At 36.7% G+C, this 21563-nt stretch overlaps 1 protein-coding gene across 2 annotated transcripts in view; it reads right to left on the bottom strand.

The window, feature by feature from the left end:
- LOC145671284 (NECAP-like protein CG9132) overlaps positions 1-21563 on the bottom strand; it is a 149427-nt gene that overhangs the window by 23411 nt on the left and 104453 nt on the right. Inside the window, exons 1-2 of one of the 2 annotated variants that reach the window (XM_081740235.1) lie at positions 16822-16979; positions 4930-5135 (exon numbers count right to left, since the gene is read on the bottom strand). In XM_081740235.1, coding sequence (XP_081596361.1) covers positions 4930-5135; positions 16822-16928 — 313 coding nt within the window. In that variant the 5' untranslated portion in view covers positions 16929-16979. Of the gene's footprint in view, positions 1-4929; positions 5136-16821; positions 16980-21563 lie in introns of those variants that run through there. The other variant, XM_081740236.1, reaches the window with a different exon arrangement.

Genomic DNA, 21563 nt, shown 5'->3' with positions numbered 1-21563 from the left:
GTAATTTTTTTTCCTCCACTACAGCCGATCTTTCCTCACCAATCTGACAATTTCACTTCAGCAGGTTTTACTGTACTGACTTTGCATTTACTTTCAAATAACATATTGTCACTAATTTTCTTCCTTTTTTTATTAAAGAACTACACAAATATCACGTATCTCTACATAAAATACGTACCACTATGAGCAACAGTTTTATATACAAACGAAAAACAGCAGTTTATTTGAATTTAAACTAATTAAACTATGATTAAAAATACGATTAACGCAAAATTGTGACCAAACACTAACTCTCGGTCCAGGAAGTTTCTGAAATTTATATCAAGCAAGCCCTTTTCTTCTTGATTTCGTTCTGTTTGGTATCAATGGATAGTTCATCATTTTGCCGTTTTAGACGCATCCTATGTTGCTCCAACTCTCTCAGTTGAGCGTCCCACTTTCTCTTCTCAGCTTCCTTTTTATTGTACTCATTTATCTCTTCCTTCTGCTAGTTTAAGTACTCTTCCTGACGTGTCTGAAGCATTTAACGTAAGGCATCAGCCTTCTGATGGTTTGCACTGTTCAATATGTGGTCACGAACATGCATTTATGCTACAATAGTCTTTCCATGCGAGAATGACAGCCCAATTTTTACTACCTTCCATAATTGTTTTTTTCAGTGCCAGCAAGAAACCTGCTCTAAGCAGCGTCAAGTACTAATTTCTTACTATTCTGGAAGGCTCCTTTAAGTTCTGCTGTGGAAGGCTTCTTTAAATGTCTGGACTGGAGAAAGAGATGTATTCTTCCCTAGAAGTTTCAGCAAACAGATCATTCATGATGTCAGACATATGAAGTTTGTCCAGAAAATGAGAGAACCTCCTTTGACCTACATGTGGTGAATGCTGAATTACCTGATGATCTAAGACAGACCATTAACTGATTTGTACTTTAAAGGATTCCTTCGTTGAAGTTTGGCAATCATACAAGTCAAAGGACAGTGGTAGTCATGCAAAAATTCCAGTTTGAGAAAATGTCTGGGAGCAAATCTTATGTCCACATTTTGGCTCACAATATGATTTTCTGTTTCTGTCACATCAACACTTAATAGCACATATCGAATCATGAGATCTCCTCAAATCAAAGACGAAAAAGGGCTGTTGGTCCTGAAGTCTGAAACTTATGCAGAAAAGGTTTGCATACAATCTTGGAGAAAGCCAGTTTGCACTTTATAAATGGATCACGTGTTGCCTTCTTCAGGGTTTCTTCAGGTCTGGTAATTGCAGCTTTGCTTGTTAAAAGAATTTAATTACATAGTCCCAAATTTCCAACGTCCTCTGAAAACAAGTGGCATTTTCCAAATAGGGGACGCCACAACTTTACAGGAAATTTTGTGAAATGTCGAGGATCACAATAAACTTTCCTCAACGAGATGGAAAGTCACTGGATACACTTGAGTCACTGGATAAAGGGTCAAGTGATTTAGTATTACACATAATTAAATCTACCGAGTCAAAATCAGTTTTCATTCACACCATAGAAAATATGTAATCTGCATGTAACAAGAGTTACCAAGCTTTTCCTTGCGTTGCCGGTAACTGTCCTCATGTGATCCTGGACACGAGAAAATACCTTTCAATTAATGCCTGGAACATCCGTGAAACTTCGTAACAATTTTGTCACTCGCAAGAGAAAGTTCCTTTCAGAAACTGGTTTAACAGTTCTGCGGAGCTTTCCGTCAGGAATACACTAGTTTACGTAACAACTTTTTGATTGCCGTTATGAGTGAACCATGCAACCATATCGACTTGGCCTTTCTAAATAGCCTTATTTGAAGTCCTATCGAAGCAAACAAGAAACACGCAAGCTTTCGAGCGGTCTAGTAGCTGTTCTTCAAAAAACTGTCCCAATCCATGTACAATTAGATATGAAGCCTCGTGTGGCCCAATAATGAATGCCTTAATAATTTGGTTATCGGGAAACATAATCTTGATCATTGAACTTAAATTGTTGCACAAATTGAATGACATTCTTTAGCACACAAGCTCAGAACCTAAAATAATTTTCGCTTTGCATACTTCACCTTTTATAATTAAACTGATGGTTTCCTGGTCGTACACTGTTTTCTTCACATCTCTCTCTCTCTATTAGATACTGAAGACTGGAGATACATGTCCTGTTTGACATTCTGAGCTTGTAGAAACAGAGGCACTTGCTTTATTTAAGCACTTGCTTTTACTGACGAAGTGTGCTGAGTAGTCATCCTCTTGATATTTTGCAAATGGGTTGGTCCTTTGGCGTGGGACTGCAAAGCTTGCTTTCTTTACTTCTTTAACTTATAATCTTTTTACACACTTTGCAATATACATTAAGCTTATCACTCGACACATGTTCCTATTCATGACGAAAATTCTGGGCAATGGACTTCTTGCTTTTATGTTTTTTCACATTACTGTTATTATTATATCTCCTGTTCACTTAACACTTTTCATTTGAGTTACAGCATCTATGAGTGAAAAAATATTAAATTCAATGAGTTTAAGTAATTAGTGCCAAGTTTTAATGGTACTGAAACGTGGTAATTCTAAAACACAAATCAAGATAGATAGAAGTATCAACGAGTTTGGACAGAGGTGAATAAAAGGCAACAAGCACTGTATAAGTAAGTGACGCCTATTCCAGATTCAGCTCAGGTACACCGTAGTCGGCTCCATGCACTCCCATGATCGTAAGCTTTTGAGGTACTTGATATAATAAATCAATGATTCATAGTGGTGTTATGTGCAAAGAATTTGAAGTTACATTTCTGTCATTTTAACGAGTTCTCCATTTCTCAAAATATCACCTTCGACCGAAGAAACTTCTCAAATTTGCCCCTGGTTTTAATCAGTTTCAGAAAAATAAACACACTGCTGAACAAGACTGCACTTATTTAATATAAAAACACATTTACATATAAATAAGTACAGTCTTGTTCAGCAGTGTGTTTATTTTTCAAATTTTATTTGCAAGATGTATGACTATGATTGTGAATCAGTTTCACTAACCATCTTTCATTTCCCTGACCTTGACTGATTCTCCAGACTTTCCAGTTTGCACGAACCCTGAATTCAATTTTTTGAGAGCAATCGTTTACATAGTATAAATTATTTTCAGCTGAACTTCGAAATCAACTTAGAATGGGATCAAACAATAAACCATTCAGATAGCTGCTAATTTAAGTGCCCTATATGAAAAAAGAACTAAAATATTAAAGAGCATTTTACAAAGCTTTTATGCTAATACACTCAAGGTATAAAGTTTTTCTTTCCAACAGCATTTCAATTTCTTAATATGGTTCTTTCCAGTATTGGTCCGAGTTACTTTGTGTGGCAATTTTTCTGGTCTTTCCATTTTTCTCTTAAAAACACAAACTTCACTTCAACAATCGTATACAGTAACAAAACAAAAGAAATGAACTGTCTATTGTTTTTACTGCTCTTATATTCTGGCCACTCTGAAAGCCACTCATATCTTCTCTCCCAACGCTCCTTTTACCCAATAACATCACATTAACACAAAAACAGCTAGTCTATAAAATCAAAACAAAAGGCAGTGACTCAACGGACACGTAATACATAGAAACGTTAGTATTTTCTATAAAGACTCTTAGCAAAATAGCCAGTGCTTTCCAGACGTTTTTTCTATTCCAGGCTCCTCCTTTTTCCTCTCCCAGAATTTAAATCAGACGTAACTACAAATTTGCAAAATGAACCGTTCAACGCTTGTAAGCAATGACAGTCTTAATAAGTATTCCTGAGAAAGTACTGTCCTGAATTTTGAATGAATGTCCTGATTAGGTTTCAACCTATTTACTTACTGCTACGAGGTCACTAAGCTACCAGATATGACATAGGATGACAAGCTTCTTTCTCTTAAGGTTAAAAAAGGTATTAGGGAGCTTGAGTGAAGGGCTAGACAGAATAATAATAATTAATACACACACCACATACAAGAATTATAACATCATTATAATAAGTAATTATAACATCATTATACAGATATTTACTTACGGTACACACATTAGTTAATATTTTTCGGACGTATGGCACTCATCCTCTAGAGTCAACATGTTGACACATGTTTTTAAAGTACTAGAAAGTTGTAAATATATGGCAGCTGAAATTCACTGAATAATAACAATAAACAGTAGTAGTAGTTGTTTGTTTGTTGAAGTTTTGCGTCCCTTCTTAGCACGGAAGCTATATAAAACATGGATCTACAGTTTAAGATGGAATCCAAAACATTGTAATGCGTTCAAACTTTAATGTTCTTGCACCGAAAATCAAATCCGAGAGCCACTAGACCAGCGGTGAGGTAGTAGTTGTACATAAAATCAAATTTCTAGTTTAACGTTCCACGATTATGCCTTATAGATTAAAAGAGAGAGAAGAATGAAAGCGAATGATTGATAAGAAAGTGCAAGAAAGGGGAGATCCCGAGGAAAACCCACCGACACGATGTTGTAGACCAAAAATTCTTCGCATCAGAGATGAGCCAGTACTAGAAGAAGATTATTATTACTGTTATTACAGGATGATACACACACACGCGCGCACCATCACAGGAAAATTTGTTTTCGCGGTAATACCCATACTACCACCCAGTTACAGGATCTGTTACTTTGAGTCAATAAAAAAAATACATGAAACGGATTTTACTTCTGGAGAGTGTTATGTATACCACGGAACTCCGTATATTGTAGTTCTCTGATGGGAAAGCAACTAGTACGATGACAATCATATGATGTAAGCGCATGCATCATGAACATGCCAGGTAACAATTTACCTCTTATTTTTACCAATAAACTTACCTGTACTAATCCCTCCTGCCATCATATCTCAATTTGTCGCTTACAGTGTCCAACTCGTCGAAGGATCACAATAGAAAATACATTATTCTACATAAACCTACCATTATCATCTTGAACTCTGATGACAAAGTAACGCGACGAGTCCATAACAGCTTCCACTGCAATACCAGGATACTGATCAATGGGGCATTTTGCAAATAACTCGCCGCTGTTCTTATCTTCAAGTTTTAAAACACATTCTTTCCCTTTGGAGACCAACCTCATCCTCCCAGTCCATGTTGGTTGGGACAAATCCCAATCTGCTGCTCTGAAATAATAAAGATTTTTCTACTACACAATCTCATAGTCAGGAAAAAGAGAAACAAAAATATTCGCCAAGTACATTTATTGGCTAAATTCAAAGAAATTTAAATACTGGTTTAAATGAAAAATAAATAAATACGTAAGTGATAAAATCATATTTTTAGTTATGACCACAAGGAATACATACTGAATAACTTAAAGCTTGTATACCTTAAAAATACTTCACCCTAAATTACCTAAACTTTAACATTTTGCCAAAAACATTATTGTCTTCTTCAACACAATTTTTTTTCTTCGAAAATTAACAGTTTATGGAACTATATTCAATTAATTACGAGGGCCATCCGGAAAGTAGTATCCGTTTGTGCAATAAAGACACAGTAGTACACATTAACAAATATACACATTTTTATTGGAAAGAGCATACTTTGCACTACTTCTCCACATAATCACCAAGCAAATTGAGGCATTTGTCATACCGTGTAACGAGTTTTTGTATTCCAGCGTCATAGTCCTCCGCCGCCAGCGTATTGAGATACGTAGTCACGCCTCGTTTAAGTTCTTCATCGCTTTCAAATCTTTTTCCCGCCAGAAAGTCTTTAAGCATCGTAAAGAGATGAAAATCCGAAGGGGGCAAGTCCGGGCTATACGGTGGATGGCCGAAGGTTTCCCACTTGAATTGCTGCAGAAGTTGTGTTTTCACAGTTGCATGGGGCCTGGCACTGTCATGGAGAATGACGCCTGTAGACAACAGACCTCGCCGTCGATTTTGTATTGCCCGCCGTAATTTCTTTAATGTTTCACAATACGCATTAGCATTAATTGTCTCTCCACGGGCCATAAAATCAATGAACAGTACACCTCGTCGATCCCAGAATATGGTTGCCATGAGTTTCCTGGTGGACGGAACTGTCTTGAATTTTTTTTTGGTTTGGTTTGTTAATGAGCGTGATGCCACTCCATGGACTGTCGTTTACTCTCAGGTGATGCATAACAAACCCATGTTTCATCCCCTGTAATGATGCGATTCAGGAAAGTCTCTCCTTCATCGGAATAACGTCCCAGAAACGTCAGTGCTGCAGCCATACGCTTGGTTTTGTGCTCATCTGTGAGCATGCGAGGGACTCACCTTGCACAGATTCTTGAATAATGCAGATGGTCTTTGACAATTTCATGAACAATTGTTCGAGACACATTAGGAAAATGTTCACAGAGTTAATCAATTGTGACGCGCCGATCGTTCCTCACGCATTCGTCTACTGACCTCAGAATCAGAAATATCTTTGGTATCTATTTATGTACAAATGGGTCAGAGTCAAAGTAGACTCAAATAATTCGTATCTTTATTCACTTTTCTTACTGATACGGAAATTAAGTCTTTGAATTCCTTTAACTTGAACTAATAAAAGTCATAGTGAACTAATTTGGACTAAATTAGTTCTTCTATACTCTGCAGTACTTTGAAATTGTCCATATTTAATTCTGTATATAATGGTTTCACTTATGCAATTGTTTATCTTTTTGTCCTTTTGAAATGACTCTTGACAATTATATTAACAAGTACGTAAAGATCAGTACAACATATTTTTATCATGAATCCTTCGTGAGTGAGTCGCCAGACGTATTGCATTTGTGGCCAATTAGTCCCGGTTTCGAGCTCAAATGGAGGACAATTTCTCTCGGATATAAGCCGAGAAGCGGTTTGGATTCCGCTTTAAGCTTATATGATCCCTTCCAGCATAACCCTGTTGTTGCATAATAACACCAAGGCGAAACAAACTTATTTCTGGTTATGTGTGATATAAATACATAGAGCAAATTATTTAAACAAACAAAAAACAAAAAAAAGTTTAAACCAAAAAAGCTGTTTTTTTTTTTTGTTTTTGTTTTTTTCAATAAAAATCATGGTTTTTGCCACCCCTGGTATTTTTTCTGACTTGATGAATTGAAGTCTTGGGCGTATTGCTGACACTTCCTGCAATCATTGCTGACCCGATCATCTGCTGCGTTTTGTCCGTAACAAGCTATGTATGACTTATGCTCTTGTAGACGATCCAAGACCATTCAATACCTCAAATTTACACGTTCAAAGGAGTATTGTTCAAGACACTTGAACAAGAGTCTCGAATGGTCTTGAAACAATTTTTACACGATCACAGAGATATTGAATCATGTTTTATATACTTGTTGATAGGTGACAGTTTAAAACAAGTGACTGAAACTATGAAAACAAATGAAAGCGAAACTGCGATCAGACCTACGCATGAATAGCTATAATATTAGCATATCTTTCCTATCTTTCTGCAGGCATTTGGAATTTAATAATTACCGGTATAATAAATCATTTAGAAAACAGGTCTATTGATTTTCTAGCAAGCCCTTCGAATTTTCACTAAGTATTTTGCCCCCTTTTAAATTAAAAGCGGGTTAGGTTAGCTTAAGTTAAAAGAGTAAAGTGCTGCTTAGATATTAAATCCCTGTACTAAGCTTTTAAAAAATCTGATTCTTCAAATGGCGTACTGATGGCAGAATCACAATCAAAAAGAAAAAAATCGAACTGTTTCCCAAAATTGTACCACAAGGCAATGACTACCTTTTGATGTTATTTATGCTATGGCATCGAAGGCTGTTTAAAGAAAATGTTGAAAACGCAGGAAACCAAACGAAGCAATGATGATAAATTTCTTCAGCCACCGAATTTACCGTCCATATCTGCATCCATCAGACTTTCTTCACAAACCTATTCCATATGTGGTACTGGTTAAGAATAAACCGTCAAACAAATAGTAATTTTACTGTTAAAATGTGAGAGTTCGTACGAAAGAGGATCGTTTGGGATAATAATTTCCACTGTCGGAACATGCCTGTATAATGTAGGATACAATTATGTTTAGAAGTTTAGTGTTACTAGTATCAAATCATTACAAGGGCTATAGTTTAGTTCAAATGAGTGATTATGATGTCAAGGGTTTGTTGCACTATTCTTATTCTTGTTTCTTGCACTATAACCTCCGTCGTTGACGCGCCTGCTCCCGACGGACGTACTCTCGCGTAGGCCCCTTTCTATGTTCCTGCCCTGACACTGTTAAATAGCATTCTCGATTTTAGTGATTTTTTTTCCACTTTCGTATAAGTGGCGTATGTCTGGATACGCATTTGCACCTTACGGGCAAGTCCTCATAAAATTAACCTGCACGCATTAAAGCAACTCCTACCTTAAGAAATAACTCCTGAAATACTACGTATTACGTAATAAAATAATTGTATATTTTATAATAGCATAACATGTAATAATTTCCACGGTACTTCAGTTTGCGAGCATATCTAGCTGTACGCAATTATTTTTTTTTATTATCCCAGATTAACAAGAGTACAAAACGTCCTATTAAAGTAAGAAAAGTCTATATATATATATATATATATATATATATATATATATATATATATATATATATATATATATATATATATACATTTTTATTTGATGAACTCTTCTTTCTTAATCTACACCCGATATTCTTGTATATCAAATTCTCAAATTAATACTTATATCTATCAATGCCTCAAAATTTAACAATAGTTATGGGTATGCAAGCACTGTAACTACATAAATCGTGTATATTATCAACAAAAATACAAACAATATCTTCGAACCCACCTAATAGTTTTTGTTTATTTATAAGCACATTTTGAACATCAGATAATAATGGAAGAGTAATAAAAAGATATTTATTCAACAACTGCCGCTCTGTCTCATGAAGCCATTATAGTTGTTTTGTATTTTTCTGTACTCAATTCGAGCGCTCATTGGCTATTGAATGCTCCTGAATTGGATTGTTTAGAACAGGACCGAAACGAATTCTCTTGAACGAAACTATTGAATTCAAGACAAAAATGACGTCAGTGCTAACGTCTTCTTCATCAAATAGTCCTGAATGGTCTTAAATAAGACTCTTGTTCAAGCTTTTTTGGATCGTCTACAAGCAGTATTAGTCTACTTTGTAATTTTTAGGAAATATTAAAAATACAAATTTTCCTCCTTTATTTGGTCATCAGTTTACTGGTACTTAAAAATTAAAAGTTGGCGGTGATTCTGTGGCACTCTCTAGCTCCTAGTCCTCTTACTGCAGCAATGATTAACCATCCCATTGATACTATACTTTAATTTTGAACCGAGATCTAACAATAAAGATCTGGAAGTTACAACTAGTAAGTGTTTAAACAAATCTTACACAACAATGCATTTAAATATCTAGGAAACAACTACAATAGCTATAATTTAAATATTATATATACACCAATCGTTATCGACATAAAAAGTAAAAATGGTTAATGAAGATAGTGTATTCCCTGAAATATCTCGTAAGTAGTTTTAAATAGATCGGATAATGTAATAACTATATATAGTACGAAATTATAAAATTGAAATTAGTCGTTATTTTGAACTGAATAGGATTGTATTTCCATCTTTATTATAATCCATGCCGTTTAAGAGACTTACTATTTTATCAGTTCTTTTAACAATATACCAAATTTTACTCTTATAATATTGTTTTGACAGCGGAGAAATGTACCCATGTTTTGATTTAGACTGTTATTTGTATCTTCCGCCATGACTTAATATTGAAAGCGTTCTGTGTTCGATTGTAGGCAGACCCGTGGACAGGGGGGCTAAGATTTTTTTGGTGGGGGGAAGAGGGGCGATGACTTGAGTTTACCTGACATTCGTAGTCTATAAATACCAGACTGTCCCAGAAATCCTGCACCATCAGCACACTGACCTGCATGAGGTAAAACTTTGAGAGAACAGGTGGCGCTACCAGTGAAAACTGTTGGCAGGCATAGAGAACAGGTTCGTGGGATCACGTGAAGGCAAGTACTGCGTGTGTAGTGAGTGTTCCCGTAAAGTCAAAAAGGGCAACATGAGGAGGACCAAATTGCAATTCGAGCTGTGCTTTTTTTTTTTTTTTTTTTTTAATAAAGGATTAACTGCAAAAGCTGCAGCGGAGGAAATTTGTCGTGTAGGGAACAAAGCAGTACTCGATCAATTGACAGTTTCCCGTTGGTCCAAAACATTTACTTTGGGTGATTTAAGCCTCGGGGGCAAGCACCGCACGGGTAGACCTCTGATGAATATTAACAGTTCTCTAGAAGATGCTATGAGTACTGAACTACAATTGAGCACATGTGTTAGCAAGAATGGTTGGGGCATCCAAATCGACAGTAAACTATCGATTGCATGATATGGATTATGTAAACAAACAGCCCGACGAAGTACCCATGAGCTGACAGAGGAGCAGACCTAGCGCAGAATGGCAATTTGTCAGACTCCTGTTAAAAGACCCGCATGATCTTAGTTTCTGAAGAAGAATTGTGACAGGAGATAAGAAGTGGGTATTTTTGAAAAATCCTGCACACGTAAACAGAGGGTGACAAAGAACAGGAAGCCCTACTCAATGTGAAACAAGACAGATTTGGGAAAAAAGCTCATGGTACCATTTGAATATTGACAGGATAATTCATTTTGAATTGTTTGCTGTGACAGGTGAACTGTATTCTGAACAATTACGCTGAGTGTATGCCACTCTGAACGAGAAATATCGGGCATTAACGAGGAGGAAGAGGTTATTACTGCAACTTGATAATGCTCCGAATCATCGATCTCGAAGTGTGACCAACAACCTGGCTGAATTAGACGGGTTTGAGTTGTTACCTCGTCCTGCCTATAGTCCGGATGTTGCACCCTCAGATTGTGTGGTCGGCAATTCAATTTACACGATGAGGTTCATGCTGCCTGTCGCAAGGTTTTCAATTCTAAACTGCCACCTGGTATCTCCATAAGATTAAACTGTTGTCCCAAAAATGGGTCCGGCTTTGTTTCTGATATTCGTATTTAATTTTCCTCCTTGTGTGGTGCAAAACTTTTGGGACAGCCTGGTACATAAATGCTATTATGAAATTTGATTTTCCTATCATTTGATTTTTTTTTCGCTATTCAAATGGCTAGCGTTAGCAACAACTTTGGTACATGAGATCTTGGGTTCGATTCCCGGTAGGTGAGCATTAAATTTTTGAACGTATTATGGTGGTCCGGATTCCATCGTAAGCTGTAGTACTATGCCTTACGTAGCCTCAGTGGTGAAAGAGCTCTAAACTTGAATAGACAAACAAATGCATTTGAAATACAAGAGTATATTGAACATTTATCACATTTTAATGTTATTTTAACAGCTTCTGAAAAATTCTTCTGACAAAACATTTGGATTTCTGGTAACAAATTATTAAATCCATTCTCCTTCAATGATGCAACAAATAAACCAATAAGGACAAACATCCACGATAGTCCAGCAATCTACTTAAGAAAAAGAAAAAAAAATGTTTTGTTTTGGGTGATAAATTCTATTATTCTAAATTGAGTTATCTTTTCCGCCCCATAATTATTATTACTGTTTTTTTATTATTATTATTTGTATCTGCAATGAAATAAAGTAGAAAAATATATTGATTTTTTGTTCATCATATATTTATCTAAACAAACAACTGAAACTTTCAGAGAGGAAAGTAAAAGTGGTCGCAGGGAGCTCAACCTCTTCTGACCACTCCAAGCTACGGGCCTGAATTTAGGTCATGTTATTTTGTGGTGAACAGTTTACGTCAATGTTCTTTCCTCGGAGTACTACTATTTTATACCACTCCAGTTCTTCTATCCACTCGGTTGGTCCTTTATTTTTTCTTAAGCCATATGACTAGGATTCCCACATTTTTAGACTAAAAAGCAGGGATATCCTAGAAAATTTGCAATATATTAATAGTTACGCACTTTCTTTTTGCTGAAATATCAGAATTAATTAAATACAGAGCCTTATCTATTTAATGCAAACACGTAGAGTTGGAAACACGTCAGTTGTCTGAGTTGGTAAGAGCAAACTCCATACTACGTGAGGAGCAGTAGAACAGGAGTGTGCAGTGAATTGAGCATATGGTGATACTGTGAAATGAACGATCAATATGAGCGAAGATAGTTTTAATGATTTATATTATGTGTCTGTCCTCAAAATCACAAAACATAGGTAGTGGTAATTTAATTTTTCTATTAATTAAAATTTCGATATTTCATTCGATTACTTTTATTCGCTACGATTACCTTCTTGTATATGAGAAGTGCATTTTAAGGCATTACTCCTGATTCCATATAGTCTATGCAATTTTCTACATGTAATATCTAATAGCAAGTATAATTATATGTTTAGGGGACTCCGTAGTTTAGTGGTTAGAACGTTGAACTCACGTCCGAGTGGTTGCGAGTTCGTCGGTGTCCACCCAGCAAACTGGAGAGTCAGGTGAAAACAAGCCATGACGACCACCGGGTCTAGAAAGCTGGCTGATGCACCTGGAAGAACAGGGCATCACAGCGCTCGTCACTAGGCAACATGTAGTTCAGGCGGTCGCTAGCAGACTGCGTTGAAGTAGGCTTAAGCCCACAAAATGGGCTATTACGCGAAGTTTTTATTATTATTATTTTATTTTTAAGGGATGGTCATTTCCGGAACCCGGAAAGTAAAATTGAAACATTCTTATTTCTCAGATAATTTCCTCCACACAAGGATAAAAAGGGCTTTTTCACAATTATATAGTACTTTTTTTTAAATTTCAGAAATAGTTTTAATGATGTATTTTCCAATAAACCAAACTTAAAAAATGACCATGAATTCTCAATCTATGATATATATCGATCATATGAAACAACTACAAGCCAACAAAGATGATAAAATCTAACAAACCATTTAAGCATATTCAACAAAAAACAGATCTTAATAGAAGAATAACTCACAATTTAAAATATAACTCATCAACCGTAATTTGTTTCTTTATTTCAAACGCCACTCTACCAAGCAACATCGCCAAAGAAGAAAAGTAACGACAAATAATTAAATAATCAATATTATAAACATTAACAAGAAAAACGAAGACATTAACAACCTCTTCTGTATAAATGGTTCAACAGAATGAAATAATCTCTACAGCTCCAAGATTAAGTTTGATATAATTAAAGAAGACAAACGTGATTCTACATATAAGTAACTGCAGAGGACGAGGACTGAAGTCCTGAAAATCCTCGCTTCTATGGAATCCAATTAGGAGGAGGACCAGGGTCTAATGACTCCTCATTATAGAAGCAATAAGGACGAGGGCAGGCGTCCTGAGACTCCTAGCTTCTGTAGAAGCACATTTGGGTGAGGACAAATGACCGAAGACTCCTTGCTTCCAGTTACTGCATTTCAAGAAAGAAGAGGATACATTGTAAGAAAATAAAAATTGTATTAAACGAATATTTCCTGAGGACAAGGATTGAGATCTAGGGGTCTCTCGCTCTTGCAAAACTGAATTAGAAGAAGAAATAGAAGATTTAACGTTTAAGTAACTTAGGAACACGCAATCAAACATGTTCCAGGAGTAAACTTGGTATAATGTAAGTATGTAATGTTATTTTCGTTTATGATCTTCTGTCCCATATTTTCAGTTTCTTTATACGCGTATTGCTTTAGGAAATATATATGTCTCACGAGAAATATACTAGAATATTTTAGAATTAGAAATATATTAGAATAGTGGATCATTAACTGATCTGACTGAGGAATGAATCAGTCAGAACTAGCAGTGACTTTCGTTCCCTTTTTAAATCTCTTTATATCTCAGAGGTGCTCGACAGAAACGATAAGCCCGGCAAAAGCTCTCATAACCTCTGGGATACAACAGTCGGAAGTGCATTGTGGGTAACCTAGGGAAGGAGCTGGCCGCCTTAATTATAACCCTAGGAAAGAACATACCTGAATTCAAACCTCAACTTTGGTTAGAGGTTCAGTTCTTCCCACGTTGCATGGAGATTGGGGTGGTCAGGGCTTTTTAAAACCCAGCGAGCCATTTAATAACTCAATGAATGAAACATATTCAAGATTCAATATATATATTTAAATCTTGAATATGTTTCATTCATTGTGTTATTAAATGGCTCGCTACAGCTACAACTTGCGATATTGTGTTTGTATTTAAGCTATGAAAGAATTTTCCTACGAGACAAGACAAAGCTTTTTCAAATAGAAAACGTTCTGACGGGTCACAAGAAGGGAGGATGGAATATTACTTTCAGAACGTTTCAAGTCCTTTCATGTAGAGGTCCCCACTTTCAAACTGATTCCAAATTTAACAGTGACTTGCTCTTCAGTCTCTGTAACGAAAGGTCATCCCCTGCTTGCTTCAAGGTGTAATTTACTATAAGTCAATATATAGTCATGAATTCTTACTAACATTCACTCTAAAACTGTCCATTGTGTATTATATTAGAAATATATTAGGGTCAATCCACGCTAAGTGATCGAGAAAAAAGAAAAATTGCCGCGCTCGACATTTTCAAAAAACTCTATTTTGTTCAGAAATGTTGAGTCGATATAAGAGTACGGTACTTCAAAACCACAATTAATTACTTTTTAAAACATTTCCTAGCGACGCAGCAGCTGCCGCCATTTTTTTTTTTTTTTTTTTTCTATTTATCGATTATTCAATACCTCCACATGAGTCGGTCCTACCAAAATGAAAAGTGCTGGGCGCCTCCTACTTGTGCAGAGCTAAAACTTTGTCCTCTTGAACATTTTTGCCTAAAACCACTTGAAAGGGGTGAAATCAGGGCCTACAGTAGCAACATCTTTGGTAAAGACATGTTTGAGAAGAGGAAACAATTGACGTAGAAGTCTGAATTTGTGTGTGCTTGTAGTCCGGGGTCACAAGTTTATACACAAAAATTTGCAGACCTGTAACTGCTCCCAAAGGCATGAGAAACAATCGTAAAGTTGGGGAATTATGCCAATTTGGCATATTTCACTTTCCAATATCTCCAATGGGCCTGGATTAAAAAATAAAAATAAAAAAATATATGAAACTTTGGGTATAGTTACTTCTTTAGTATACCATAATACACAACAGAGATGGAGTGGGTCAGTGGGTCGTGGGTCAACAGCATGTGACCCACTACGACCCACCACCCACCGTGACCCACTGCGATCCACCACCCACCATGACCCACTGCGACCCACCGACTCAATATGATCTACCGACCCTCTCTGCTCACTGCATGGTAGACAGTATCTTCTGAAGACTGGTAAATTTGTCTTCATTTTACTTTCAAGACCTTCGTTTCCCTTCCTTTTCCACTTGTTTCTGTCTACTTACCTGAGGTGAGTATATCTAACCAAGTAAAAAAAGAACTTCAGGCACTTTTGGATATTGATATTTTTAATTGTAATAATAGCAATAGGACTTATACTACTACTTGGCTTTCGAGATCTGTGAGCTTTTAGAGGAGCTAACTACTGGAAAAAATACATTTTTGAATCACTGTAGTTGGTTGGTTGTCCGTTTCTAGCAAAATTTTGAAATTTTACCGGTAAGAAATGGAGAATTTGCTCGTTTGTGTGTTTGATAATATGTAAGGAGAGCGGAACTTGTGTTTATTTTTTTTTTTTTTCGCAAGAGGATATAATCATGGGGTTATCTGCTGTATCGCCGGGCCAATTTTAGGAAATTTACCGGGTCAATTGGAGAATTTATTCTGTATAATGGTTTCACTTGTACAATTGTTTATCTTTTTGTCCTTCTGAAATGACTCTTGTCAATTAACAAGTATGTAAAGATCAGTACAAGGTATTTTTTATCGGGAGTCCTTCGTGAGTGAATCAGCAGATGTATCTCATTTATGCCCAATTAGTCCCGGTTTCGAGTTCAAATGGAGGACAATTTCTCTCGGATGTAAGCCTAAAAGCCATTTGGATTCCGCTTTAAGCTTATATGACCCTTTCCACCATAACATGGTTGCATAATAACACCAAGGCGAAACAAACTTATTTCTGTCCATATGATATAAATACATAGAGGAATTCATTTAAACCAAAAAAGCTGTTTCTTTTGTTTTGTTTTTTCAATAAAAACCATGGCTTTTGCCAACCCTCGTCTAAACTTACCTAACCCTAACTAACCTGATCCTACCCTACTCTATCCCCTTTTTCTACCCTACTCTATTCTATCCTTTTAAAGTGGTCCTGAAAATTGACGGTTTTTAAATTTTCGTAGCTGTTATTACGCCTTTTTGTCGAAAACCAAGCGGATGACCAACTTCGGAATAAATGCCGTTTCATTTTTCCGAAACATTTAGTGACCTCGTCCACTCCCATCACTTTAGAAATTATTTTTCTACAAATTTTGACTAGTCCACTCCAGTATTATTTTATCTCGTCTTCATACGATTCAAACAACCACATACATAGAAGTGGCTTTAATGATAGCAAAATTAATTTTCGGATGACATAAATGTGACTATTGTTACATAAGTGATTATTTAATAGGTGTAACTTAATTAGTCACCTATCCACAAAACAATAACAAAAGGGTTAAAAGAATATTCTCGCGGTTTCATCTTACACTAATTGTATTACTATTTTGACAGGCTTTCAGATAATGATTCACTCGCTCAGGAAACGGCGTATCAATGGGAACTTCCGCTCATAGCAAAAACTTGAGTTATTCCACGTATTGCCCTAAAGGTAGCTGGCTGTCAAAACAGTGTGGCATTACAAATATAGAATTTACTGTGAAATCAATACAATTATATAGCAGTATTTATATTAAGAAGAGTACTATACCTGTATCCTCTATTTGTTGTTCTTGGAGGAATTTTGAAAACGAACACTTCCGACTTCACAAGCAACACACTCTCGTATTCCTCCATCTTTACAGACAGCTGTGCCATCTACTCGTGTGAATCCAAGCAACCCTACAAATTCGAAAACAATTGACAACGTTACCTCGTATGTTCCGATTCAAACCCGTTTTACTCTGGAACAGTTATTCTAGTTCAATCTGAAATATTTAGGATCGATTAAATACATATAATCTCGCAACTTTATAATCACAGCGCAACGCGATTTTCCTTTGCGTGGAATTAAATATGTAGATGTTAATAGCAGCGCAACTGATTTCAATAGGTTTGTTGCAAACTAATTGAAATAATGCGTTGCGATCACATAAATCAATATTTTATCATCATCATCATCATCTTCGTCTTCATGGGTGGACGCGGAGGCTCAGTGGTAGAGCGTTCACCTCCGGTGCTTGGGGTCCCTGGTTCGATCTCAGCTTGCGCCGTGTGGACTTTGTGGTGGACAAACACCGTGCTCGTGGGTTTTCTTGGGGTTCTCCTGTTTCCTCCCACTTTCTTCATTCCACCATTTCACTCATTTCTCATAATCACCGTCTCCTTTAGCCTAACCGGCATAACCATGGGACGTAAAACTCAAAGATATCATTTCATTTTTCTTCGTCTTCATGTACCATTTTTTTTTCTGTTTTGATATCGTGCATTAATTGTAGTCTTCTTCACTCCCATCCATCTTTTCCTTGCCACCATACTCTCTAGCACTACTCTCTAATACAGTTCCTTCTTAGCCATTGCCCCAATCAGTTTCTCTTCCTCTTCTTAATAAATCTAAAATTGTTCTTGTCTCCTCCACCATTTCATTCGCTTTTTCTGCTCGACTCAGCTCTCTCAATCCCTCTCCATACCCACATTTCGAAAACTTCCAGTTGTTTCTAATCATTTTTGCGTAATGCCCATGTTTCTGTCCCATATAATACAATACTCCACACGAAGCATTTTATGAGTCTTTTCCCCAACTCTCCCAGGAAACAGACTTCCTCCTCCTAAAAGGTTGTTTCACCATTCCTATCCTTGCTTTTATCTCACGTTCGCACTTCATATAATCACTAATAATACCTACGTATCGAAAACTATTCACTTGTTCTATTTTCTCCCTTGCTACTTCTATATTTGACACTGACCCCTTCGTTCCAATCACTATGGTTTTTGTCTTTCTAACATTTATTTTCGTACCATATTCTTCACAACCCTTCCTCAAGTTTTTAACATCTTAATTTTCTTTTAGATTTCGCAACAAGCGCCATATCATCTGAAACCATATACACCTAAACATTCTACCTGCTACGAAATGCTGTCTTGATTATGTAGGCTATTTTTCACTATCTCTTCTAGATAGATATTAAATAATGTTGACGAGAGACAACACCCCTGTCGAACTCCCGTTCCAATTGCACTTTCCTCTATCATTTCCTCCTGCTAGTTTAACACTTACTTGTCGGTTCATATATAAGTTTCTTATGAGTCCTCACTCTTTCCATTCTAACCCAACCTCCTTTAGAACTCTCAAGAACAATTCCCAATTCACGCGATCAAAAGCCTTTTCTAGATCAATAAATACCACATACACCTCTTTCCCTTTTCCTGGGAACCTTTCACCGATCACCTTTAATAATCCAATTGTATTTCTTATACCGTTATCTCTCCTGAATCCTAACTGTTCCTCCACAACTTTTTCATTTATTCTTCCATACAATCTTCTCTTCAGAATTGGAAGCAAAATTTTTGCTCTAGAGATATAAGACTAATAGTTTTATAATCCTCACATCTCTCTGAGTTCGATTTCTTAGTCATCGATATTATGATCATCTTCAGAAAGTCATTTGGCCAATCTCCTATTTCCAGGCCCGGATCGGCCCAGGTGGCTAGGTGGGATGGGGAGGGGCAAAATCAAAAGGGGGTTAAATGAAAATTTTAATAAATGAGAGTAGGTCACATAAATTTGAAATAAAATTATGTAAATCGAAGTGAAAATTCACTACACCAACTTCTGGTATCAATATTAATTACTATTGATAATGTCTTTCCTGATCTTTTATCAAGTCGCAACCATAGTAGATAATTCCATTACGACCATCCTGTCGGGTTATACTGTAGGTGCACACGATTTGCATAAATACACACAATCTGGGTATTTGGCATAGTTCGTGGGTTACAAGTGCTTACTGATATTAATGTCCTTAAGAGAAGATTTTGTCGTGCTTGTTCCGGAAGCTATATCCCCTCCCCTGGAAAAATATTTCGGGCTACGTGCAGTGGGCGTTCCTTTGCAGCTTATCATACGAATACTGAAACCGCCAGTGCTAACCTTACATTAGTTTGTCCGTAGTTCTTTATTAACAAATTACACATTTCAGCCATCCCAAGGCGAGATGAAAAAAAAAAATATGATTACTGTCCCTGTCATTCTCATAAATTATTACATAACATATACCGTGATTTTATATATGATCTTAGTGGTATAATGTTCAGTGTAGCTACTAGAGAATAGTGTGCCTTATCTAAAATAATAGTGTGATTTTATCGTGGGAAAACAGTGGGCAGTAGGGGTAATGGTGGTTGGGGAGATTCGGGGCCAACTAGTAGCCAGTCCGACTCTGCCTGTTTCATATATTTCATTGCAGAGTTGGAACAATTCTTTTTTGCCCTTGTCTCTCATATACTTAATGAATTCGATTCGTTTATTGTCTACCCGCTCGCTTTTCCATTGCTACTTTCTCTTATAGCTTTATCAAACTCATCCCGAACAATACTAAACCCTTTATCATCCTCGCTTACTTTATTTACTACTTCAACATGTAGGCCACAAGGTCTATCCCTACTCTCATATAAATCCTCAACATATTGTTTCCATCTTCCTAAGACTTCAATTCTCTCGTTGACATTTTTTTCATTTTTATTTTCTATTGTAAACGTAATACACCGTTGTTTCCTCCGAAGTTCTATAGATTTCACCTCCTTGTACATTTCCTCATATTTCTCCGCTCTTTCTGATTATTTTATGTCCTCACATTTTATTTTGTAAAACTCTTCTCTTACTCTGTTTCCCTTCTTAACTCGTTGTTTAACTTCCTGTGCATCTTTCTCCCCTTCTGTATCAACTTGTTTCCACGTCTTCCTTTTCATCATTTTCTACAACCCATGGTGTCTTAGGCGTTTTGTGTTCGCGGTAACTTACTATTTCTTCTGCAGCCTGCTGTATGCAAAGTTTAATATGCTCCCGGCGCGGCGCACTGTTAATAGATCCTTATGTCTGTCACTATGATTTCCGCGTTTCAGTATTTTTTTTTTTCGAATTTTACGACGAAAAGATTTCTTACGGTATCTTCTCGTTTATCAACTTTTCAGTATTCAACTTCTTGGTGCCATGGGTGGAGGTATGGGAGTATAGGGGGCATTGCCCCCTAACTTTTTAACAAAATAATAAAAATGTCACCTATAAGATGGACACCTACCACGACCTATCAAATTCTGTCAAAGGTCTGCTCCCCCCCCCTAGCAGACAATTCCTATCTCCGCGTATGCTTGGTGCTGACTTTTCTCCTGCCTACATTTTTCAGTTGAATATCCGCTTCGGCAAGCACAAGGTTATGATCAGAGAAAATGTTAGACCCGGGAAGGGTCTGTGCGCTCTTCAAACTACTCCGATTCCTGTTCTGAATCATAACATAGTCTATCTAAGATTTTCGACCGTCTATTGGAGATTTCCATAGATTTTGACTCGACATCCCGGTTATCTAAATGTTAAAATACAGTGAGGATATGCTTAGTTACGGAGGAGAGGACATGGAGAGGTTTTGCACCCGCCAACAACTTTCAGAAAAGTAAAAGCAATATCCCCTTCTGTTGTATTATAGAGAATTACAATACGAAAATGCTCAAAAGCAGAGTTTTTATAACAATTTTTCAATAATTTCTCGCGGGAAAAGTTCCGAACTTCCACTCGCCTGAGAGACATTCCAGACCCCCGTAAGGTTCTTCCTCAACAGCAGACAATCCCTAAATGAGCCCATGCTCAAATTTTAAGATTTGAAAGCACTCGTAGGTGCCTTTGTACTAGTACATATTGAAAACCAAATCCACCATTATTGTATGTCAGTTACGTATGTTCTTTAAATTTGGTCTCCGATTAGGGATGGTATCGAGACGAGACGAGACGAGACTTTATACAGTCTCGGTCTCGTCTCGGTTGATAAGTAGCGGTCTCGGTCTCGATCTCGTCTCGAATCAAAAATCGCCGTCTCGGTCAACAGATGCCTGTCTCGATCTCGGTCTCGAAGGCCAAGTCTCGGTCTCGTCTCGGGTATCGTCTCGAAAGTCTCGAAATATATAGTGTGAAATTAAAATTGTGAAAGTATTATTATCGTACAGTCTGTCGTTTCCACTTCTTATTTTTGCCTTCATTTTTTACTTAGAATTATGTATGGTATGATGTACCTCTTCGTAGCTAATTTGCTAGCGCTAATGCTTTTCATGTGTGTGTTCCAGGTTCAATCATCAGTGGATATAACATACCCGGGATAAAACCCTAATAGTAACTCATATTTCACTTCCAGCAATAGAGTTTGTCTCAAATAGCTTCAGTGCTGCCTATACAATTAAACTCTATTAAATTAACCCCAGTACTATACAGTAGTTAATTTCCTTCCTTTGAATCAGAATTGTTCAATA

The sequence above is a fragment of the Thermobia domestica genome, chromosome 15 (assembly GCF_964235325.1).
Source record: "Thermobia domestica chromosome 15, izTheDome1.hap1.1, whole genome shotgun sequence".
In the NCBI taxonomy this organism is placed as follows: domain Eukaryota; kingdom Metazoa; phylum Arthropoda; class Insecta; order Zygentoma; family Lepismatidae; genus Thermobia; species Thermobia domestica.
Note: the sequence above shows the minus strand (reverse complement) of the source record. Positions and strands in the feature narration are given on the sequence as shown.